The sequence below is a fragment of the Mustela nivalis genome (genome assembly GCF_964662115.1).
Source record: "Mustela nivalis genome assembly, chromosome: 13".
NCBI lineage: Eukaryota > Metazoa > Chordata > Mammalia > Carnivora > Mustelidae > Mustela > Mustela nivalis.
Window position 1 is genome coordinate 16,538,204 of NC_139032.1, and position 21,909 is coordinate 16,560,112.

General features: G+C 41.5%; 1 protein-coding gene across 3 annotated transcripts in view; it reads left to right on the forward strand.

Moving 5' to 3' along the window:
* The window catches only part of PCSK5 (proprotein convertase subtilisin/kexin type 5), a 449,308-nt gene that overhangs the window by 122,853 nt on the left and 304,546 nt on the right, over nucleotides 1-21,909 (forward strand). For all 3 annotated transcript variants that reach the window (XM_082694464.1, XM_082694465.1, XM_082694466.1), the window contains exons 4-5: nucleotides 2,117-2,260; nucleotides 6,234-6,310. In XM_082694464.1, coding sequence (XP_082550590.1) covers nucleotides 2,117-2,260; nucleotides 6,234-6,310 — 221 coding nt within the window. The remainder of the gene's footprint in view (nucleotides 1-2,116; nucleotides 2,261-6,233; nucleotides 6,311-21,909) is intronic.

Sequence of the window (21,909 nt, forward strand, 5' to 3'; positions counted from 1 at the left end):
AGAAGAGGTATAGGAGCTGGGCTACGCCTGGAAAACTGCGGGGAGGTGGAGAGAGTGGAATCTGGGTCAGTGTCGCAGTAGAGTGAATGTGTGGGTGTGTGCAGAGCCTCAAATGCCAGAAATAAGTCAAGAAGGTGAGGAAAAGATACAGATGTTCAAAAAATATATAAGCCCTCATCCTCCATGAAATTGATATTACCTGTGGTGAAAAGTGGGTACACCCTTTGTGAAAGTGAATCCTTGAAACTGTCAAGTGTGTTGATAACATTGGACGAAAGGCAGTCTCATTTGGAGAATAAATGTACAAATTCTTATCAGAGGCTGTTAGAGGCATCTGTCTCTCATTAGCACCAGATTTTGATGGATGACGTTCGGAAAGAGATGAGCTTCCATTGATTTAGGTTGTTGTTGGAATAAAAGCCCAGTCATGCCTACAAAGCCCTGGATGGACTGACCTCTCTTCTGCTTCTGACTGGCTGTCTTCCAGACCATTCTGTCCCTCATTCCCTGAGCTTCAGCCATACACCACCTTCTTTTTCTTTCTTCGGTGTGCTAAGCAGTTTCCCACCTTATGTTACCCTGGCATTGACTGTGATCTCTACCGAGAAGAGACGAATGTCTAGGCTGTTGGGCAGAGCAGCTCTTTCTTACCATTCATGCGTCAGCTCTGATTTCACTTCCTGAGACCAAAGAGTCGTGTGCCCTGGTCCCCTGGCATGAGCCATCACATCACCCTCTTTCATTCCTTTCCTCCTTTCCAAGGAGGGCTCTGATTGGTGTCTCTCCTTCGGAAGGCTCATTAGGACAGGATACCTTACCTGCTGCTTCCTGCCATACCCCAGCAGGTAGTAGGTGCTCAGGAAACTGAGTCAGGGGCAGTGGGGTCTCCATTATACTCAGAGCCTATAAAGCTGGCATTCTTTCCCACTCCCAAAGAGCTGAACTGTTACAAAGGCAGCAAGAAAATGGAGAATGGTAAGGTCCAGGGTGGCCCATGTCACGACGGCATTATGTTACAGCACGTTTTTTCTCCTTTGTTCCTCTGTGAAGTCTTAGGAACCTGGGAAACAACACCCCTTAGGGATATTTCAAAGAGGTGGACTTGGAGGGGTCATTGTGTGGATTAGATGAACATTTGTCTAACAGAAAAAGCTGCTGGTTTCATGCATTTCTTACTATGTTTATACGTTATAGCCGTTGTGGAACCAAGTAACTCTGAACCTAATGAGCTAAAACCCGATGTTTCTCCAGCCTGCCCTCTGACCCTGGCAACACATTCCTGTCCCCTTGCTCGTTCCCTTCTCCAAGTACCGCTGGCCAAGTGTGCCTGCCCCCTACCTGTCCTGGCGTTAATGCTCTGGTTAATTCCGCAAAAGGGATATGACGGGTCTGTTACTTTGTTTCTCGTTCATAGGTTTCTGACAGAAGCCCCTCTCTGGCTGACACTGTCCAAAAGTGGCCTGAGTTCTTAGCTTTGGCTGGTTTGGCTTCCAGGTGCCTGGTTAAGAAAGGATCAAGTGGGTGTTCTACCCTTGCCTAGTGTGGGTTTATGAATGAAATGTTACAATGCGGGCACCTGGGTGGCTCTGTGGGTTAAAAGTCTGTGCCTTCCACTCAGGTCTTGATCCCAGAGTCCTAGGATTGAGCCCCACATCGGGCTCTCTGCTCCATGGGGAGCCTGTCCCGCCCCCCCGCACACACACACCTGCCTCTCTGCCTACTTGTGATCTCTGTCAAATAAATAAAAATCTTAAAAAAAAAAACACACAAAAAACCAGAAATGTTACAATGCCTTTTTATGTGCCATTAATACGTGCTACGATAAAATGACACACCCCCAATTGTGCCACTGGGATGTAATTTACTTGACTCTATTTTTTCTAAAGGATCTATGGCATTAGGACAGGGCAGAGCTGGCAGAAGATTTCTGTCCCACTTGCCTTTTCCACATCTACCCTTCCCACCTTCTCCTGTTACTGTGCTAGAGACCCGTGGTCCTGCTCCGTGGGCCACCTCCGCATTTCCATTAACGCGCTCCATTACCTCCACACGGAGGTGATTTTCCCATCTTCCGATGATGAGTCCTCCATGCTAACTCTTCCTCCTTCTTCCTTAGCACTGCAGTGACAACACACATCCCTGCCAATCAGACATGAACATCGAAGGAGCCTGGAAGAGAGGCTACACGGGAAAGAACATCGTGGTGACCATCCTGGATGACGGCATTGAGAGAACCCACCCGGATCTGATGCAGAACTATGTGAGTGTGTGCTGTGGTCGGAACCCCTTCCCCCCTGGGAAATAAGGGGACATGAGTGATGATGGTCAGGAAGTAGGGATACTACTGAAAATCTCAGCTAACAGAGTAGGCTCTGCATATTGCTTCGTCTTATGAAAAGACATGCCCTCTGAGTACAGGGAGCACGAGCTACTGCTTTCAACTTTCCAATGCCTTTGATGTTCTGATGACATAAAGCAGGGGATAAGGCGGCAGAAACCCCACCCCACCACCCTCTGCTCCCAATAATGACCGCTCTTCTCAAAGCCTCAGCCTCGCAGCCATGCAACGGGCCCTGTTTCTCTTATGGAGGAAAACGTACTTAGAACATTTCTCAAGTTTTTCCTACTGGCCTTTCTCTCTCTCTCTTTTTTTTTTTAATTCTTCTTTTTCAAAGGATAATAGTAATCAGCCTCCTACTCGTCCTAGAAGCAGTCACTTCCCTTTCTTAAGAAGGAAGTGTGATTCCAGGACTCCAAGAGAACGTAAGATGAGCCCAAGACCACAGAGCAAGGAAAGTGCTGACACTCAGTACTTTGACTGAACATCCTGGTTTTGATACCCAAGGCCCATAGAACATTGGGGTCAAATTCTGCCCCTTGGGTCTCTGGGTCCCCTCTACCACCATTGATATCTACTGCCCAGAAGAAATGTGTCCATGATCTCTCTAAACTCTACGCTCTAAGCTCATTCCTTCCATTGGCTTCTGCTTTCTAAGTTCAGTTGAGAGTGCCATAATTATCTCTCAGTATGCCATTCTCTGTCGGCTCCAAATTTATTTCCTGACACCTTAGTGTTCTGTCTAAAATACAGAGCATGGGGACACCTGGGGCCTCAGTCGGTTAAGCAGCTGCCTTCAGCTCAGGTCATGGTCCCAAGGTCCTGGGATGGAGTCCTGCATCAGGCTCCTTGCTCAGCAGGGAGCCTGTTTCTCTCTCTGCCTCTGCCTGCCACTCTGCCTACTTGGGCTTTCTCTCTGACAAAAAATAAATAAAATCTTAAAGAAAAAAAAAAAAAAGTAAAATATAGAGCATGCAACAATCCCCTGTTATCTGCAGATATAACTCTGATTCCCGTGACGGCTTGGCAGAAAATCCCGTGGGTCCCACTCACACCCACGTTTTCTGACTTCCCCTCAGACCTCTTGTGACAACTGTTTCCACCCAGAAACACTGATATCACTGAAGGCCCCTTTAACGACCCCCTCACCCCGCCTTCCTTCCTGATTCCAAAATCTGGGCTGTGTCAAGTGTCCCTAAATTATATTTGTTGTTGATACTGAAAAATTTTCTCTTAAAATCGGTGATTTTCTAGCCACTTAAAGTTTCCTCTCCTATCCCTGAAAATACAAGCAGCTCTAAGTCATGGTGAAGTCTACTTTGCTACCCTTTGCAGGAGTCTTACTGACCCCAAAGGAGGAAAGTCACAGGTCCGGGTGGGAAGCTTTGCCCCGTGTTTACGGAGGGGACCCATAAGGAATCCTGAGCTACATGACAGGGAGGACCCCGTCTCTGCAGATTTTTGTCTTCTATGTTGTCGTTCATGGTCATTAAAGGAGTGACTTCAGCCAGCCCCACCCACCACCCTGTGCCTGAGCTGGCAGAGAATGGTGAGGCAGGCCCTGCCTCGTGGTTCCCCCTGCCCAACGGCACAGACGACTTCCCGTCCCGGCAAGCTTGCTGCCTCAGTGGACACAGAGCGGCCCTGGGGGATGTTGTCCAGGGCTCACTCAGAACGGACCTAACTTTTTCCTCAAGGCCAAGTTTCAGAGACAGGGATATGATGCCTTCTTGAAATCCAATCTCTCTCCTCATCTCCTCTGGCCCCACTCCCTCCGCCTCTCCCTCTCTTTCTCTCTCTCACCTACTGCTCCAGCTTCTCAAACCACGTAGAGAGAGCTCCGCCATATTGTTTCCAGTGTTCCTTTCTCATTCGCTCAGTCTCACTTCTTTCAAGATACTGACTCTCAAATTAATTTTCCTGAAGAGACTCCACTTTATCTTTGCAAATAAAACACCTCCAAGCCACTTCTTTGGTGCCCGGGAAACTCCCACTGGCTCACAGTGACCCATATTTCTGACCCACGGAGACCTTCCTCCACACGAACCCCCCAGCGTCCCCTCACACTTGAATCTTTCCTCACAGTCTTCCAGCCTGTCAGCCGTTTCGTGTCAAACATTCAGCCAAGAAACTTAACAAATTAATTTTTTACAATGACATACTGAAACAATTTCCGCTAAATTAGATGATTTTTCCCTAAGGTTAAAAAGAGAGAGAGAAAGAAGGAACTGCAAATTCATTTCCTTCTCATTTGAACAAAATGTTTGAGTGGCTGCTCTCACCCTGCCTCCAAGCACACACAGGCATTCATAGAGTAGAATTTGAGAGCTAAAAAGAAATTTCTGTTTGTCTCCTCTCTTGATAACGGTAGAAGCCAGGGCCTGACGGCTGCAGTGAGTGAGCCCAGGTCGAATAAAGAACAGAATTGTGGGGACCTCTCTCCCAGCAGAGAAGTCTTTCTGGTCATACACAGTGTCGGTTTTTTGGGGGTGTTGCTGCCCCCCCACAAGCTAGAAATGTATTTGATGAAACACAGACAGCTTTAACCTAATTGTGATTGTATTCTTTGACCCTTTCATTTTTACCCTCCCTTGAAACAGAATTCTCTAGAACATAACTGTGTGGTGAGCAGTACCAATGATTGTCAGTTGTCCCATGTTGGATCCGGTGAAGTATAGAGAAAAGCACATTGGATGGGGTCAGGGGCACATGGCCTGGGTTCAAGTCTTGGTTCCACAGGCTGGTATGCTTCATGCCTTTGGCCAAGTTATTTAGCCTGTCTTAAGCCTCTCTTTCCTTGCAAGTAAAATTAGTCGGTTACACTTGATACCATTCATGCTCTAGCGACCAGTATGGCAGGACGGGGGGTGGCCTGTGGGGCCATCTTTGTATGAGAAGCAGGGACTTACCTACCACCTTTGTAGGTCCAGTGGATTTTGCGTAGTTTCTCCCACTATCAGACTCTTCGGTACTACACATTATTTCCAGAAACCAGAGCCCTAAAGCTAGAAAACAAAGATAGCATTGACTTTCACTAAAACTGAAATCAGGAGATACCCTAAAACATCAGAAAATACAAAACTTTCTAAATTAGTCCTACCTACTGTGATTTAAATTGGAGTAAAAGTATAAGCCAGTAATTTGTTTTTGGAAATTGAGAAAATCGAAAGAAAGAAATATGGGAATCCAGAGATGTTTCACAATCACTTTTAAAAGCGGACAGACCCAGCTTTGGCTTCACAGATGCTTATGCCTCATTCCAAAGCCTTGACCCACAATAAAACTGTGTTCTTTATTTTGGTTGGGGCAGAGGGTCACTGGTTATTAGTAAAAAGTCTGAATTACAGACTCGTCTATAGTAGTTACAACATCTGGAACCAGACAACTCTTGCCTGATGGAGATACGACGATAACCCAATATAATAAATTTCTAATACTGATTTTTAATTGGCTGGCCAGTTATTTGTGAATTATCTTCCAAAATCTTTGAATTACCAGGAATGTACACACTCCAGAAATGAAGCAAGAAATAGAGAGAGAATCCCTGGAAAATAAATCACTTGGCTTCTAGAGAGTCCAAGAATACTTGGTGGTCCCTGGGGACCTCTTCAGAGGAATTGGGTGAGAGGTCAGTTCCAGAGATGAGCGAAAATGTGTTGGCAACAATCGTCTGGGTTCTTCCTTGGTCTGTGGAGAGTATGTCTTCACCTTAAGGAAAAAAATACAACAGTGATTATTACTGAACAAGGCATCCTGACACCACCGAACCATGAATGTATTATTTAATCTAATTACTCTCTTGCAGAAATGTGTTTAAGAATGCATGAGCCTTCAGGTTAATGGCTAATTACTAAACGTCTGTCTCCTCCTCTTGCTCTCTCCTCTGTGGCTGTAGGATGCCCTGGCGAGTTGTGACGTGAATGGGAATGATCTGGACCCAATGCCTCGATACGATGCAAGCAACGAGAACAAGTAAGGCCCAGCTGAAGGGTGGGTGGCCTGTGGCTGCCAAGGATTTTTGTTTTCCACTCTTGCTGAGGGAAGTATTTCCTTAGAAAGCCTTGGTAACAAATGATCTATAAATTTGCTCCAAGGTGAACAGGGGTCTTTCCACGGAAGCTTCTGGGTAATCAAAAGGGGGTGGTCTCCATGGTAAGAATGGTCACAGAGAGAACCCTGGGGAAGGACTCAGCATTTCCATATCTTGAGGGCACAGCTGGGGAATACTACCTCTCATGAGGTAATTGGCCCCTGAACCGTTTGGGGGGATGGGGTCTAAAGCGAAAGGCAAAACAAAGTGTACCCCCCAAAAGTTACTTTATTGGGTTAAATTCAACAAATTGGGTTGACTCCTTTGCTTGAGGTCTCCGCAGGGGCTTTCTTATTAGCTGCTCTGTTCTTCTATTCTGTAGTGACTGTGTTTTCCACTAATAGATGTGAAATACCTATAAGGCTCACCATGTACAGAACCCATTACCTTTCTTATCTGCACATTCAAGAGTCATAGAAACCCATCTGAGCACTTTTCCTCTCTCCAGTCAGTACAGTCGTTCTTGGGAGAGCAGATGAAAACACACATCCATTTGATACCATGGAATATCTTAACATTCTTCAGAAAGTAAAGGGGAATGGTTTTTCTTGCTTAAGATGACCCAGATTCTTTAAAGGATTAGTAGATATTTCTAATCTCTAGATCCCATTAGCTTTTTTCCTTTTACTGCAAACCTCCTCCAGGATAATGCTATGATTGAAATGCAATCATTTTGATTTTTTACTTCCATGTTTTAGTCTGGAATCTCAGAAGGAGCAAAAAGGGGTGTTTTACCCATTTTTTACGTACGATTTCCAGCCTGTGTTTTTCTTCAGGAAAAAATTTCTCAGCAAGTATGATCTGATTAACGAACTCAGTAAGTTTAGCTAAAATCATCTGACCTAGATAATTGTGACTGCACGTGGGTTTCTTCTTTGTCTTCTTTCCCTCATTTCACCATCTCCAAAGAAGCCTCAAGAAAGTTACTGTGGAAAGCGTGCCGTTAGCTAATAATTCAGTAAACGTTACAGATCAGATTCAGCGGTAAAAGCATTAGTGCATAAATTGATTTTGATAGAATTTTTCAGAGCCTTCTAAACAAAAAACCAAAGGAGTCTGAATTAAACTGGATAGCTTTCTCTCAGTCCTGGCCATTGCTGTCCAGATTACACTGTTTAAAGTTAATAGTGACTGTCACACCAAGGGTTATAATGTGAGTCAATGTGAACTAATGTATTTAACGTAATTTGTGAACTAGCCTGAAACACTCATAAAGAAGCTTGAAGCTTCTTTTTTTTTTTTTTTAAGATTTTATTTATTTATTTGACAGACAGAGATCACAAGTAGTCAGGGAGTCAGGCAGAGAGAGAGAGAGAGGAGGAAACAGCCTCCCCCCAACGCAGGGCTCGATCTCAGGACCCTGAGACCATGACCTGAGTTGAAGGCAGAGGCTTTAACCCACTGAGACACCCAGGTGCCCCAAAGCTTGAAGTTTCAATACCAAAAAGTCACCACTGATAAGTTTCGCTATACAGATCATTCTGCTGTTATGAATAACAGCAGGCCTCCCTAAACAATACTTGCGCTTGTGCGTTTTCTACATTCACTGAGAGTTTCTAGGACCAAATTGTGCGTCGACCCATGTAAATTTCACATGATGCTAACACTGCTCTCCAGTACCTCAGTGGTATCGGGAGAAATCTGTGTTTCTGAGGCAAGCCTTAAGGAGAACTGTATGATACTAGATCCATGAGTTTGCTTTATTCCAACATTTGTAGAGAGCAAAGAGGGACAGGGAAGCTACAGGAAAGACTCCATCTTGTTCACACCCAGGGTATTTTGGGGCAGGGTATTGAGGGGCAAGAGCAGCTACAGGTAGAATCCAGAAACAAATCATATCCTATGGGCCATCTTGTCTGAATTCACATGGGGCGAGTTTTTGCATTGAAACTCTCTGTGGTGATGGTGACTGTTTCCCAGGGTGTGTCAGACGTGTGACTAACATTGCGAACCACAGAGGCTCTGCTTCACAGAGACAGCTCTTGGAGTGTTGGCTTGAATGGCTTTTTACAGGCTGCCTTTGAGAAAACATATCCTTTGCGAGGATTCCTTGGCCCTCTCCAAGACCTGTTCTCAAGAAGCATGGCCATGGTTCTGCTCGCTCTGGCTTACTCTGGTGTGCCCTGTTTTAACCCCTTCCAAGTATGGTCCAAGGTTCATTGAGTGCGGCGTGGGTTTGGTTCTCGGAGCACACGGGCATTGTTCCTGATAGGGGCTTGCCTTTGTAGTCTTGACAGTGAAATACAGCATTTCCAGAGGTACCCCACCAGCATTCCCTACCTCTGTTCTAGGAGCGTGACCTGGGACAACAGATGTCCCTTCACCTCCTCTGAGGAGTGCCCCCTGATTTTTTCTTGGCCAAATGCAAGCCATGTACTCTGGCATTTGGGGTTAAGATATCCTCTCTGCTCATTAGACCGTAATTATAGGTGTGATTGATGGATCTGTCTTTAAGCTAGATAATTCTGTTGGAATAGAAGTCACTTGGCACCGGGAAATTAGCAGAGACTTTGTAGTTCAGAAGAGCTGACGCTTAGTTTAGGACCTCCTGAATCAGCTTTATAATCTTTGGGCCTGAGTCCTCTAAGCTTTCCTCCTTTTTGTTGTTGTTGTTTTTATCTCTTAAATTATTATAATTTAGCAGTAAAATACCTAAAACACCAGACGTACAACTGACTACGTATTAGGTGCTAGATAATTTATAATTATGATTACAGCTGTTACTATAAATTATGTGTTCTATTCCTCTATCTACTTCTTGATAAATAATTAATTGAAAATCACGGTCACCTCAAATATATGTACCTATGACTATTTCAGATTTAATATAAGACTTAGAGGTCTCTATCTCCGAGGTTAGTGGTTTCGGTAGGTTTTTCTGCTGCCTTAGGTGGCAAGAGCGGTGACTCACTTAGTCTACAGTAAATCTGCTTTTCTGTAGTTCTATTTCCCCACCTCCTGGAACAGTGCATGAGTCTTTGAATCTGGTGCCAGATCGCGAAGGGGAGAAATTTCTAATCGTTGTCAGAATGAAGCGGTTCAGGCATCTGCTGTGTGAACACCTCCTCTTTGTGTGATCTGACCAGTGGGCTCCAGAGCGTATCTGGAATAATTTCCTGCTTAGCTACATCTGTTCATTCATTCCACGGCACTCCGCGAGATCCTGCTTTGTGAGTGGCTCTGTGCTACAAGCTTAGGGGTTACGGGATGAAAAAACTTGGGCTCCGACCTAATGGATTTAATTGGTAGATGACTTGAGAAGCCCTAATGCCGGGTGGGTTTTAGTACAACGAGAGAAAGCACCCACAAAACTCCATGCCAGTCATCTCTTTTAGACTGACATGATTACATTTCTAGTGCTAAAGCTATTTATTGGGTGACAGAAATCACTGCAGAAGTACAAAAGTTATAAAAATTCATTTTTTGTCACCCTTTCACATCCTGCATAAGAGTTGCATAAAGAAATAGCCTCAGCAGAGGAGACCATAAAAGCTGTCCTTCCGTTTAGCTTTGCCTGCGTTCGTATTAGCTTGTCGAGTAAAGGTGACTGTATTGTTCTAAGCTTAAAATAGAAAATGCCTCCCTACAAATGAAAGAGTCTCCTGGCATTTCATACCACTACTCCTATTTCTGATAAATGAATTATTGATGTCTGTGTTAGATCTTCCCTTCCCTAGGTTGCTTCTTGTTAAATGTTCCCTCCATTTAAAAGTCATAGCAACGTATTTAGTGGGAGGTGAGAGCGCACATTGTATCTTGAATGGGTGATATGTGGGCCCAGAATCTAATTCCTTTTGAAAATGAACCAATCCATAGGTAGAAGACTCATTTTTTAAAAGGAATTAATCTTTTTTTCATTTTTCTTTCTGATCTCTATTTTCAGGAAGATTTAAGCAGAGCAGATGGAAACACGTTTTTTCTGGTTCTTTAGTCTCCTTGTACATGTCCTTTCTGGTTTTAAGAATGTCACCATATTGTAGAAACCAAAGTGTGCGTGGCCTTCTCTTCCTCTTACCTGCAGATGAGGGCTGTTTTCAGGAGACCGTGTTCCCAAGCAAAGCCAATGAGTGTAACCAGTGTTTTCTAAATATAAAGGAAATATTTTAATTCCATTCTAGAGGGGAAAGAAACTAGATCTATGACCTTCTCTTTCGATCTATAACCTTAACAGTTAGAAGCATTATTTATTTATGTAAATTTTTTAAATTCAAGTACAATTAACATATAGTGCTAAATTAGTTCCTGATGTACACTTTAACAATTCAACACTTCCATACATCTCTCAGTGCTCTTCAGTAGAAGCGCACTCTTAATTCCCTTTATCTATTTTGCCCATCGCCTTTACCTGCCTCCCCTTTAGCAACCACCAGTTTGTTTTCCATATTTAAGAGTCTGGCTTCTTGTTTGTCTCTTTTTTTTTTTTTCTTTGTTCTTTTGTTTGTTAAATTCCACATGAGGGAAATCATAAGGTATTTTTCTTCCTCCGACTTAATTCACTTATTAGCAGAATACTCTCCAGGTCCATCTAAGTTGTTGCAAATTGTAAGGTTTCATTCTTTTTTATGGCTGAATAATATTCCTTTGTGTGTGTGTGTGTGTGTGTGTGTGTGTGTGTGTGCATGTGCACGTCTGTGTGACATCTTCTTCATCCATCTGTCAGTGGACACTTGTGCTACTTCCATGTTTTGGCTATTGTGGATAATGCTTCAGTGAACATAGAGGTACATGTATCTTTTCGAATTAGTACTGTCATTTTCTTTGGGTAAATACCCAGATGTGCAATTACTGGATCATATGGTAATTCTATTTTTAATTGTTTGAGGAACCTGCATACTGTCTTCCACAGTGGCTGGCCCAGTTTGCATTCCCACCAGTAGTTCACAAGGGCTCCTGTTTCTCCGCATCCTCGCCAACACTTGGTATTTCTTGTCTTTTTGATTTTAGCCGTCCTGACAGGTACAAATTGATATTTCACTGTGGTTTGAATTTGTATTTCCCCAATGATTTGTGATGGTGAGTATGTTTTGTCTTTTGGCTGTATCTATGTCTTCTCAAAGCAATCTTCAGATTTAATGTCATCCCTATCAAAATACTAACATTTTTCACAGAACTAAAACAAATAATCCTAAAATTTGCAAGGAACTAAGAAAAGTGACAACAACAACAACAAAATCCCAAATAGCCAAAGCAATCCTTGAAAAAGAACAAAGCTGTAGGTATCACAATCTGAAATTTCAAGACATACTACAAAGCTATAGTCATCAAAACACTATTGCCCTGTCACAGAAATAGACACTGAGAACAATGGAACCGAACCCAAGAGCCTAGAAATAAACACATGCTTTTATGGTCAATTAACCTATCACCTAGGCGCCAAGAATATACAGTGGGAAAAAGACAGTCTCTTCAACAAATGGTAGTGGGGAAACTCAACAGCCACATGCAAAAGAGTGAAACACAAAAATAAACTCGAAATGGACCCACATGTGGGACCTGAGGCCATAATATTCCTAGACAAAAACCTGTTAAACAGTAATTTCTCTGACATCAGCCTTAGTGACATTTTTCTAGGTGTGTCTCCTAAGACAAAGGAAACAAAAGCAAAATTAAACTATTGGGACTATCCCAAAATAAAAAATTTTGCAAAGCAAAGGAAACCATCCACAAAACAAAACAGCTTATTTAATGGGGGAAGATATTTTGCAAATGCTGTATCCATTCAGGGGTAAATATAAAAAAAAAATATAAAGAACTTACACAACTCAACCAAACAACTAAAAAACAATGAATGGAATTAAAAAAAAAAAAATAGAGTACCTGAAGAAACATTTTTCCATAGGAGCCTTATTCCTTTATACCCAGGATTTAGCCAAACACTTCAGATAAAATTATAGCTAAATAGTTCAGAAAAAAATCTGCCAAAGACGAGCAGAGCCAGTATCAGTGGCCGATTTATTTTTCCAAATATTTCCAATATTTTTCCTCTAGTCTTTTTGCAAAAGAGCACTATAACAGACTACACAGTAGTTATTTAATCTGTGATTATCAAATGAATTCACATGACATTGACTACAATTGTACATGCTAGAGGCTTAATGTACCTAAAGCAGATAGTTGTGAAAAATACCTGACCCTTTTTTTTTTTTTTTAATAAGCATACACTCTATGTCCAGGAAGGAACACACGGTAAATATTTTAGAAAATCTGTTTGTCATGTGGCGTCATGATGCAATACTTTGAGATCAGTAGAATTTTTTGACCTATCTTCTCGATTCTGGAAAGTGGCTGGGTCTGGGGCCTCACAAGAAGTTGGAATAGAGCTGGTAAAGGCTTCTCTCAGCCAAGAAAGCAGCCCACCCTCACCAGCCGCTGGTCACCAGCCCTGCCTTCCTCAGCATGTTAGTCCTCCTCTTCAGTATCTTGCCCGAGACTCACACGCCTCCATCCCTCCCTCCACTCGAGCTGTCTGTTGGTTTGTCCCTTCTCCCACCTGCCTCCTTGTAAAATCTCCTCAGTGGTTTCCCTGTCTCTAGGCTCACGCCAACCCGCTCGAGAAATAATTTATAAATATAAAATATACATTATAAAAATAAGTTATTTTTATAAATAAATAATTTATAAACATATTTTCTATATTCTAAAAATAATATGTAATTATATAAATTAAAATTAAATATAAATAAATAAAATATATAAATATATAGATTTTTTAAAAATTCTTCAATGTCGTGACATTTTTTTTTTAAAGTATAGGACATTCTGTCCCCCACTCCTCCCTCATTAGTAAGCCTGCTCTGCCCCATGTGTCCCTTCCTCTCCCACTGTATTGATCATCCCTGCAGGACTTGTGGAGTTCCCTTCAGGTGCTGCAACAATACAGCCTTCTACCCATTTGCACCTGTGTGATCCCTCCTCCCCCTCTGGCTCCTCTGACTTCCCCATGATGCCTTCTCTCACCTCCCTCATCTGAGCTAGATACCCTCCTGTGCATTGTCAAAGCACCTGTGAATTTACTGTTTTTATGAAACCCTGCACGTTATAAGTTGGGTTGCCTTTACCAAGATAGAGAGGCAAGAGGCAAGAAGAGATATGGAGATTTCCAGTGTAGTTTGGGGTATAAAATATTTCTTAGGGGGCGCCTGGGTGGCTCAGTGGGTTAAGCCTCTGCCTTTGGCTCGGGTCATGATCTCAGGGTCCTGGGATCGAGCCCCTCATCGATGAGTCTCTTTGCTCAGCAGGGAGCCTGCTTCCCCCCCCTCTCTCTCTCTGCCCCTCTGCCTACTTGTGATCTCTGTCTGTCAAATAAATAAATCTTAAAAGATCTATATCTGCTACATCTTACAGTAATTAGAAGATTATCAACCTTGATTGCTTATATAGATGAATTAGTGAAATGTATCCCAAAATAGTAACTATTAAAAAGGTGATACACACACACACACACACACACACACACTGGCTTTTGTGCTGAGTATCTTCTTCTTCTACTTTTTTATTTTGACCCTCCTCCCTTCTATGTATCCCAGAAACCTGACCTCTAAGGACTGTATCAACAGACTCCCTTGTCCTCTGGCTTCCCATTGGATTAGGCCAATGGAAGGTTCAAGTAGGAGATCATTGAGATACCAAAGAATAAAGAAGGAGTATTTCTTCTCTGTGTCCTCCTCACTGGACCGCTGGGGACTAGCTAAATGCTTAAAGATCCTAGCTAGTGTCCAGTAGCCGTAAGGCTGACTTGCTGAGGATTGTCCTTTATGGGCATCAGTACCCACTCATGCCCACAACCCCTTAGATCTAGGGGTTTCTGGGACACCTGGGTGGCTCAGTGGGTTGGGGCCTCTGCCTTCAGCTCAGGTCATGATCCCGGGATCCTGGGATTGAGCCCCACATTGGGCTCTCTGCTCAGCGGGGAGTCTGCTTCCTCCTCTCTCTCTCTGCCTGCCTCTCTGCCTACTTGTGATATCTCTCTCTGTCAAATAAATAAAAAATTAAAATTAAAATTAAAAAAAAGATCTAAGGGTTTCTAATTCAGAACACCGCACTATTCCCTATTGGTTTCTCCAAGTCCTGCCTGCCTCTTTATGTGAAGTCCCTTGAGTAAATTATTCTGACATTACCCAGTGTAAAAATGCCCAGTGTTTCCTGATCAGCCCTGACTGACACAGGTATCTGAGTTCTTTTAGCCTGGTATCCTTGGTCGACTAAGGCATTTCCAAGAAAGAAAATAACTAGATTCATGGGAGTGTGTAAAGGGCTATGGATTTTTTAATGAGAACTGATAAATACAAAAAATAGTTATCTAATCTAGAACTCCTCTATACCTATCACTTGAAGTATAAGTATTAATTTTTATAAAACAATGCAGTAATTATTCTAGGGATTAGAACCGTGATAAGGCAGGATTCAGACCCCTTTGTTCTTTGTCGATTTCAGTGTGTTCTCCTCCAGGATTTGGAGATATGGTCTCTTGGGGTTCTCAGTAACAGTTTCAATAAAGAGGCTGATTGATGCTATAGGTTAAAATGAGGTTTGGGTATAATTTATGCAAACCCAGTATACTATTGACATGAATAATTGATAGTTGCTTCAATTTAAATTTCTTATTTAAAAAAACAAACTCACAAATTCCTGAGGCCTCTAAAGCAGATGGAAATTGCAGTAAGGGAAAGATAAGTATCCTTTTTAAATAATGGATTAAGAATTTGAGCAGGGTTCCCAGACAGGTGTATTTATTTATCTTTCTCTTTTCCTTTTCTCCTCTAAACTTCCACCTTGGATCTTTCTATTTTCTCTTCTTTCTTTAAACCCTGAAATATGTAAAATTGAGACTACGAAGACCTTGAGAGGTCACTGTGAGCCATGCATTACGTGTCTTATTCAGAGCCGTGGCGAAGTCATCCAAGACGCTCCAAGTGCGTTTAGCCAATGGACACTCGTGTTAGATGCTGAAAAAGAAGGCAAACTCTGGATAAAAAGAGCCATGTCCTGCTTATCTCACTCCATGTATGGATACTAGAAGAGGCTGAAAATGTTGTCAAGCTGCAGAGTGGCTAATTGTTCATTTTAGTATTAACAAGATATTATTTAAATATTGATCGTCTTCAATTCAGATCAAATGCTTTCTAAGTTAAGGACTCAAGTTAGAATTTCTTTCTTTTCCTTTTTTTTTTTTTCTTTCTTTCTTTCTTTTTTTTTTTTTACTAACTGAAAGGGATGTCGTAATTTTTATGTTTGAGCAATTCGGCTAATTATATTTGAAGCCTATTGTTCCGATGGCCTTAGGTATGTGTGTTTGATATCAGCAGTCAGGTGTGTATTTCAATTACGATCCTCAATAAAAGGTGGAAAGGCAGAAAATAGATCTTTTAGGTCAGAATATATTTGATTAGTTCTCATAAAATAGGTCACGAATGAAGGCAAGGTGATAAAGATTAAAAAAATAATAATAAAATAAAAGTCCTGCTTTTGGAAGGACTTGGAGAAGCATCCCTATCAGAGACTCCCTTGCCCACATCAGGATGTCAATGTCCCTGGCCGACTCAACCAAAAAAAAAAAAAAAGATCTGAACGTCTGCAGGGTTGCTCTTGACTATATTTGAACATGGTATAAGCAACTGCTCATAAAATTAACACATCTGGTTGCTCTCTCAGTGACTGCTCACTGCAGCCCATGTTCAGAGTGAAAGTTGAGAGAGGTGGAGTACAATGCCTGATGTCACCCGGTGACAGTCAGAATTCTAGCTCATTTATTCCAGCAGCATCTATTTACCTGCATAGCTTAATTAATCTGTGGTCAAGTAGGTGAGAAATTAATTCCCGTGTTGAGCCCGTGCTTCAGTAACTTTACTACTTTGGGAAAACTGTAATCACTGGAATGCTGCACTACGGCGCTCCGTAAATATTCAGGAGCTTGGCTCTCCCAAGTCCTGGTATTCTGAGCCATTTCTCCGCAGAGAGGGGATTGGGCCACGAAGGTCGCCAACACCTTGTGTACATGAGACTTGGAACAAAGGACAGAGATAGTTTATTACAGATCATGATTGTATAAGCCTGACTTTACATGGGATTTGTTCTATGGAAATAAATGAAGGCCACTTAAATGAATCTGGGAGCTATTTAGTCACAGCTTGCTATAGCGAGGGACTCAGCCACCATCCCTTGAAGGGACACAAGGGCAGACACATGACTGGGAAAGCTTTATCTTTGAAAGAAAAGGAAAGAAAGGGGGAAAAGGAAGGTTTCAGATATGTTCTGATCAGGGTTTGGAATGGAGAAGACAGAGATAGAATCTCAAGCAATTTTAGTTCTCAAACAATTCTGGTGTATATTGATAGCTTTGAAAGAAAATTGAATGAGACCCAGGTGGTAATAATGTAAATAAATGTTTTGGGAAATTATATGAAATTGTCAAAGGTATGGGTGTTCCTAATATTATTAAGGTGGTAATAAGTAAGAAATAAGGTAAAATCTTAGTCTAATTCGCAGAGGGCAGGAGTTAATTTTCACATCTCTCTATATGGACTCTTTGAGGTTGGAATCAAGTAACTGACAGACACTTTCCTGAAATTTTTGTATTTAAATGACAGCCCTGAGAGAGTGCTCTGGAAATGTGGGCTGTGCAAGATTCTCTGTAGGAGGGCAAAACTGAGCCCAAGTATATCAGAAGTCTTCTCCTGCCTTTAGAAGGGTGTGGGGTCTCGAGGATGTGTCCTGCTTTGGGGAATTGTGGTGAATCATTTTGCACCTAAAAATAGCTTGAAGAAATTGAGAAGAACGGTTGACGACTGGAGGTTTTCCAGCAAATTCCCCTGAATCCCCGTTTTCTCTGCAGCATGTTCTCATCACAAGCTGCCATCTCATGAATTTTAAAAAAGACTGACCTTTGTTAGGAGAGTTTACCTCTTCCTATTTTTAGATATCCCCACACCATCTGCATATAATTTACATATGCTAGTAAATGCATTTGAATTTGCATGAATTGCAGATAAAATACCTTGTGGTGACACCCTGGGCAGAGATCAGCTGACTGCTAAGGATTTTCTATGACCTTTTTGCTCTTGGTTGGTTATGCAACTTCTGAGGTTCATCTTTACAGGGTTACACTCCCTCCCACCCCCATTCCCCAGTACCAAATAGAGACTCATCCCCCACCCCCTCCCCCACGCAGCCCCACCTGTATCAGGCTGTTATAGATCCCTTTCTTTTCTCACCATCCTGATACCTTGGTCTTCCCATAGGCACCCGCATGATGCTGTCTCCATAGGGAGGAGGCACACATCTGCCTCAAGCAATGGCCCCAGTCTTGGCACCAATTTATATAGTTTGTACTAGAGGTGATTGGACTTGTGAACTTAAGCTGTTCGGTAATCTTAATTGCAACCCTTGTTGTTACCTTTATTGAACATCAACTCTTCCATAAAATTTATTTATTTTTCTTCATAACAGAATGTAAGTCCCTTTCATGCTTTTCAAAGGAGTGGCAGTATAGGACGCGAAAACACTTGGCTGTGTTTTGTTTCTTGTCCATCCATCTCGTGCCTCATGTGAGAAGTATCGGGGTGATACAGCAGAGCTTCTGAGAAGGAGATATGGTTTGAGTTGAGAAGAGCAAAGAGTTAGAGTCCTTGGGTTTGTTGACATTGAATTCAAATGGAGACAAATGGGGTCTTCAAGTGAGGGGCAATCTCAGAAGCAGCTCCATTAACAACCGTGCATTTGCCTGATCATCCACACTTCGAGGTATATCGTTCTTGGGGCAGTAGAGGTCCCAGTTGTGATTAGAATATTTCCCACTATGGAGATGCCACAGCAGCTGTGGACGAACTCTTCTGAGGGTTGAATTTATATCAAATTCTTTGGTTCCCTGTGGGGAGTAATATTAGTTGCATTATCATAGTGGAACCAAGTTCCATAGTCTGGAAATATGGAACAAGAGCCTTTTCAGTAGTGTATTTATAGGAGTGTTCATTCAAATTTGTTGAAGTCTTTGTAGCTCAAATGCAGTGAGAGGGTACTCAGGGAAGCCATTGCAAATTATGTGAATGTCCATTCTTTCATGTTGTGCGATCTCGCATACTGTTTTACATCCATTGATTCCATTTATCCTCATCCAACTTTCTCATTGTGTTTCTGTGAGCTTTTGTTAGAATCCCCATTGTAAAACTGATTTCAGTTATAGAGGATACTAGCTCATATTTAATCCATCCTGGTTGGAGAAAAAATACTTATAACTCTGTTACGTTTTATCTTTGTCTTTGATTAGGGAGATTCTTCTTATGCTAAGTAAACTTTGTGAAGGATCCGTACTCCTCTTCACCTGTTTTTCTTACAAGATTTATGGGTTTCTGAAGTCTATGAGAATATAACACATTTAGATTTCTAAGATGTATATTTGGAGTGAAACAGGACTATGTATATGGGGAGGGAGGTCCAAGTAACTGCTTGCTAGGTAAGTTGTTTAATAAAATAGAATAATCCTTTTATCCACGGAGAGGGTATTTTGAGCAAATAACCTGAAGAACTGAGCCTATGCACACATGGACAGACACTACATATGGTTCATACTGGAAAAGTTTCTGTTGTTATTATAATAATTTTAAAATTATTTAGCTTTCTGTGAGCAGTTCTATAGCTTTGAGAAGTTAGGTACATGATTTGGGTGGGGGGTGCAGAGAACAACTCTGTCTCCCTAGAAACCCTTCACTTGTTTTGCCTTGGGCTAGAAATTCAGCAAATTCTAAATCGAGTTCAGTGGGGGTCACTATATGTTTTCCGTGAGAGAATGAGAAAAAAGAGGAGGTTTTCTAGTTCCCTCGAATGACATTAATCCTTCCGAGTCATCTCCGAGCTCATCGTCTCGGATACAGAGGAGTCGCCTATAAAAATAATTACTTATCTAGAACTTTACAGTTCACAAAGCATGCCTACACATAATCTCGCTTGACTTGTAAAATTTTCATGTCAGAGAAATAGTAGGTAATTGTTTTGGAGCCCCGGTATCTGAATTCTTTACATAGGAAGAATTCTCTGTCTCAGTGGAGAGCAAAGACTATTTTCTAGCATGGCAGCTGAAAATGGCAGATGCTATGAACTTGGTCAACCTTCCTTGCTCTATTCTCGGGCCCAGGCCAAGGGATATTAATTCTAAATCAGTACCAGTTTTGCAGGCTAGTGACCTCAAGGCCAGGCAAGCTCTCAGTCATTTACCTGGGTTCTTCTCCCTGTCCCTCTCTATCTCTCTGAGCAGAGCAGCTGTGTTTTTCTTCACCCTTATCCTCCATCTTGGTTACTTTGTTCTCCTAACAATTCTGAGCTTCCCAATATCTTTTTAATAAACTACTTTTCTCCTTCACTCAGCCAGTTACAGTAAAGACGCTGTAATTGTGGTTGTCCCTCCTTCCAGAGGAAGAAAGTGAAATTCGAGGCAGATTCACATAACTTATGAAAGTGAGTCTGGCTTCGAAACTCATGTTCTCTGTATCACATAATATACTCTAATTTGGAGCGTGGTACTAAATGTTCTTTTTTTGAATACAGTATTCGTAAACAATAGACACTTTTTAATTCATGTAAATGTAGTAAGTTGATGAGAATTTAGTGCTTATTTTGTGGCATATAATTTCATTCAGAAAAGACTTTTTGAATACTTAATGGGAGAATAGCATTTTGCTTTGGTTATTTCTTAAAAATCAAGCTAGTGATGTAGTGATGGTATGTAGACATTGAACATTGATCCATCACTTAACGAATAAGGTACAACAGGTAAACCAGTAGCCAGGATGTGGACTGGAGACCACTGGTTTTTGAAAAGTATTTCATGGAAGCCTAGATTCTGTTGATGAATCTCTCAGATGGCCCAAGTGTCTCTCAGGTGACCATATGGAATGAGTAGAGCCCTCTGTTCCTCAACCAAGTTATACCCCTTTTTAAAATCTATACCAAAATCTATTTTGAGTTGTTGGATTTCTCCTAAGATTATATTTGAAGTAACAAGCTCTATTTATACAAAACAAACTGTGGGAAACCAGTGCTACAGGCCAGAGGAGTGGGTTTGGAGGGAGTGTTACTGGAGGGAGGCCAAAGTTATAGGGAAGGCTTCTAGAGGGGGTAGTATTTGACGTGGGCTTTGGAAAAGGACTGATTGAAAGTAGTAATCATTACTGAGAGAATGTCTCTAATGGCTGAAAATGTCTCGTATTAGTGAGCTCCTTACAAGCTTTGGGATAAAAGGCATCCTCTTTTTTGGCCATTTTGGGTTGGGTTTTTTTTTTTTTTTTTTTTTTTTTTTGTTAAAAGAAAAATCCACACATCTTTCATTTTCCCTAGAGCCTTTCTTTTATCTAAAACTCAAATCTGAACATGTTTTCCCTCTACCTTCAAACCCTTTATGACCAGGTCTTTAGGCGTGTGCAGAGAATTTATAATAGATCCATTGTCTCTTAGCCTCACCACCTAACACTGCATAGCGCTCTCATTTTAACTAATCTTTTCACAGCTCTCTGGAAAGAGCATGCTTCATTTGTACTAGAGACTGGTGACTCGTAAGCCCTCATAAGTGGTTATGTTGTTAGCATCCTACCATGCTTATCGGTTGTTAAATAGATGTACTCTTGATGTGCGTTGTGGCCATTACTGGTTTAACCCAGTTAGAAGCTGAGAATTGCTGTGTCCCCGCTCTGTGGTGGGCTCACTGTCCCCTTTTCACTTGAGAAGATAGGGAAGCAGAAAAGACCAAGAAATGTAAAACACCATACTTTATGGTTGAAGAATCTAAAACCAGTGTCCAAGATAAAGTTCTGAGTAAAATTGAATATGTTCCTATCCTTATAATCCAAATTATTATGCAAAACTGCCCTGCCATTTTGGGGTTTGTTTCTATTTGTTTTAAATAACTATAAATAACGAATTGTTTCAGTAACAGGGGAAAACCCTCTTTATACCAAGTACTTGTTGCAGGTATTTTCTGTGGCTAACATTAAGAAGCTTCTGTTTAGACTTAAAAAACAGAGTGCTGTTTGCAGGGAAATAAAATATTGCAGATTACCTGAGGCAGTGTTCATTAACATCAACTGATTCTTATTCTTAGCCAACAGAAAGGAAATTATAAATTAATTAAACTTTGATTTAGGTTTTAATTTTCTTTCAGGTGTTGTGTGCAGGCCTTTCTTGACATAAGGAGGTAAATCAAGTAGTAGAACCTTTAAAAAATGTTTTTACTAAGTAAGTTTAGGATGAGAAGGTAAAAATGGGCCATGCATATAATTACTGATAAGCAAAACTTCTAAGATAATTCTTGGAGAGATTTGAAACTTAGTGAAAATCAATTTCTTTCTCCTTCTGTCTCCTTACATATACACAACACACACACACATGCACACCCCTATTTTCTTACTAAAATTGTATTCTCATTAGCTGTAATGTGGATCTTAAAAATTAAGGTCAAATCCTTAAATATTTAGCATAAGTAGGAAAGCAGTCAGAA